The 3,213-nt window shown below is 50.5% G+C and overlaps 1 protein-coding gene across 1 annotated transcript in view; it reads left to right on the top strand.

The window, feature by feature from the left end:
- The window catches only part of ddah1 (dimethylarginine dimethylaminohydrolase 1), a 145,851-nt gene extending 143,768 nt beyond the window's left edge, over nt 1-2,083 (top strand). Inside the window, exon 6 of the mRNA XM_024004735.2 lies at nt 1,433-2,083. Within this exon, the coding sequence (XP_023860503.1) occupies nt 1,433-1,549 (117 nt within the window). The 3' untranslated portion in view covers nt 1,550-2,083. The remainder of the gene's footprint in view (nt 1-1,432) is intronic.
- The last annotated feature ends 1,130 nt before the right edge of the window (nt 2,084-3,213 follow it).

Raw genomic sequence — 3,213 nt, 5'->3', positions numbered from 1 at the left:
TCTCCTCATCCCTCTCTTCTCTCTCCCTCCCCCTCTCGTCTCTCCCTCGCCCCATCCCTCTCTCCCCCATCCCTCTCTCTCTCTCCCCCATCCCCCTCTCTCTCCCATCCCCTTCTCTCTCCTCCCCATCACCTCATCTCTCTCTCCCTCCCAGCCCTCTCTCTCTCTGCCCATCCCTCTCTCTCCCCTCCCCATCCACTCTCTCTCTCGCTCCCCATCCCTCTCTCTCCCCATCCCTCTCTCTCTTTTCTCCTCATCCCTCTCTCTCTCTCCCTCCCCTCTCCCTCTCCCTCCCCATCCCTCTCTCCACCCCCATCCCTCTCTCTCTCTCCCCATCCCCTCTCTCTCCCCATCCCCTCTCTCTCTCCCCATCCCCTCTCTCGTCTCTCCCATCCACCATCCCTCTCTCTCTCTCCCCATCCCTCTCTCTCCCTCCCCATCCCCTCTCCTCTCTCTCCCCATCCCTCTCTCTCCCAATCCTCTCTCTCTCTCCCATCCCTCTCTCTCTCTCCCCATCCCATCTCTCCCCATCCTCCCCTCTCTCTCTCTCGTCCCCATCCCTCTCTCTCTCTCTCTCTCACTCCCCATCCTCTCTCTCTCCCTCCTCTCTCTCTTGTCCCCCCATCCCCCTCTCTCTCTCCAATCCCCCTCTCTATCTCCCCATCCCTCTCTTCTCCTCCCCATCCCTCTCTCCTCTCTCACGCTCTCTCTCTCTCCCCTTCCCCCTCTCCTCTCCCCTTCCTCTCGCTCACCCCATCCCTTCTCTCTTTCTCCCCATCCCTCTCTCTCTCTCCCCTGTCCCTCTCTTTCACCCCATCTCCTCTCTCTCTCCCCATCCCTCTCTCTCTCTCTCCCACCCCCCTCTCTCCCCATCCCTCTCGCTCTCCCCATCCCTCTCTCTCTCCCCTTCCCCCTCTCTCTCCCATCCCTCTCTCACTCTCTCTCCCTCTCTCCCCATCACCCTCTCTCTCTCCCCTTCCCCTCTCTCTCTCCCTCTCTCCCTTCCTCTCTCTCTCTCTCCACCCCTCTCTCTCCCCATCCCCCTCTCTCTCGCTTCCACCCCCTCTCTCTTCCCCATCCCCTCTCTCTCGCTCCCCACCCCCTCCTCTCCCCCCCCCTCTCTCCCCATCCCTCTCTCTTCCCCATCCCCCTCTCTCTCCCCCATCCCTCCTCTCCTCGCTCCCCCATCCCTCTCTCTCCTCCCATCCCTCTCTCTCTTTCCCCATCCCTTTTCTCTCTCACCATCCCTCTCTCGCTCTCTCTCTCTCTCTCCCATCCCTCTCTCTCACCCCATCCCTCTCTCCTCTCCCCATCCCTCCTCTCCCATCCCTCTCTTTCTCTCCCCATCTCTCTCACCCCATCCCTCTCTCTCTCACCCATCCCGCTCTCTCACCCCACCCTCTCTCTCTCTCTACCAACTCTCTCTCCCCAGGTGTTTGAGAAGCTGAAGGACCACATGTTGATCCCAGTGTCCAACATGGAGAAGGTGAAGGTGGACGGAGCCCTCACCTGCTGTTCTGTTCTCATCAACATGAAAGCCAAAGTCTGATCTGAGCATGCTCCGTTAGGGGTCTCTCAGGCAGACCTGGGTTCAAATACTACTTGAAATCTTTCACATACTTTGATGTGCCAGGTTTGCCATTTTGGACTATACTATTGGGCCATTATTACGCCAGCAAACTCAAATCAAGCACAGACAAAGTATTTGACATGATTTTGAATAGTATTTTTAACCCAGGTCTGCTCTCAGGGCAGGGTCGGCCCACTGCTGCCACCTTGCCCGTGTGAGAACCCAACTACCTAGCCTGGGTGCAAGTCTGTTTCTGGCCAGTCTGTTTCTGCTGTCTTACCCCCGAAAACAAATTGGCATCAAGGTCCTTAAACAGCAATACCCCCCTCCCACCTTCTGAATTACGTCGTACTGATGTGTCAATCAGATCCACTGCTGTGCTTACAGTCACTGGTCAAGTGTGTTACCAACCCTTTCAAAAAACAACCACTTCGCTAGATTCTACTAACCACTCAGGTGAGAGGCTCAAAAAGGACAGGTTTCTGGTGTGGTCATAGATCGGTTTGACAGGTCGGAGCTGAGTGCAATAATAACAGTGTTACGGGTTATAGTTAGTAAGTATATGCATAGTGCAGTAGCCGGTTTATAAGAATATAAAACGCAACCCTGAGTGGGCAATTACTAACATTATCAAACAACATAGACTTGGATTTACTTGTTTTGATTATTTACAGCAATTTTAAGGTATAGGCACTGGAGTGTGTGTGAGCATTGAAGGTCATATTTATTACAGCATTATAGAGGGACATTTCTATATCTATAGTTCTACATACAATGACGCAAAAACGCAAGGGATACAGGTACTCTTGGATTTTATTTATGCAGGCGCGCGATGTAACATATGGAAGGTTCATATTTGCACTCACACCTACACCTCGTTCCAATGTGCACCATATTGTCTCCATTCATGTGATAAATGAAGCTCTGGAACCAATTACCTAAGTGCTGAGAAGCGGACTTGATTTAGGTATTACATAACATATTTTTATGTCACTGACTATTTTGCAATTACATCTGCCCCACAAAACTCAAGTACACAACTGACCTGACCACTACGAATGGATATCTAGAAGCCCACACACACCTAGAGTTATACTAATCGTAGAATTACAACATATAGAGGTGCCATACATTTTAACAAAGACTCTAAATATAACCAGATCACCTATAAAATATTACTGTTACGCTCTAATTGAGAACCAACATTTACAAGTACTATAGCTAGTTTAAGATACGAATACTCTCAATTACTTACCTGTAATGCAATAATGGAATCCCTAGGTTTAATAGGATATACTGGTCAACACGTCTTGCTGGTGTTCACGCCCGCCAATCAAATCACTGATGCCGAGTGAGATCCCACACACAGATGTAAGCTGCACAACCCCCACCGGTCGTAGTACGCCTCGAATTACGAATGTTGTTAAACAGTTTACTGTAATTGTAACGAATCTTGGGTTATTGTTGTGTTCCCGTATGCTCTGAGTCTCCAGATATGCGCTGTTGCGCCATTCCAAGGCAAAGCCAGACGTTCTCCTCGACGTAGGTCTTTCCTCGTGGTCATCTTAATATGGTTCGTTATTTTGAGAGAAATTTTTAATCTAGAAACTAGACAGATGTTCTATTTCGTTATTTTAGCTTGT

This window comes from Salvelinus sp. IW2-2015, linkage group LG16 (genome assembly GCF_002910315.2).
Source record: "Salvelinus sp. IW2-2015 linkage group LG16, ASM291031v2, whole genome shotgun sequence".
NCBI lineage: Eukaryota > Metazoa > Chordata > Actinopteri > Salmoniformes > Salmonidae > Salvelinus > Salvelinus sp. IW2-2015.
This window is presented reverse-complemented; position numbering and strand designations above follow the sequence as displayed.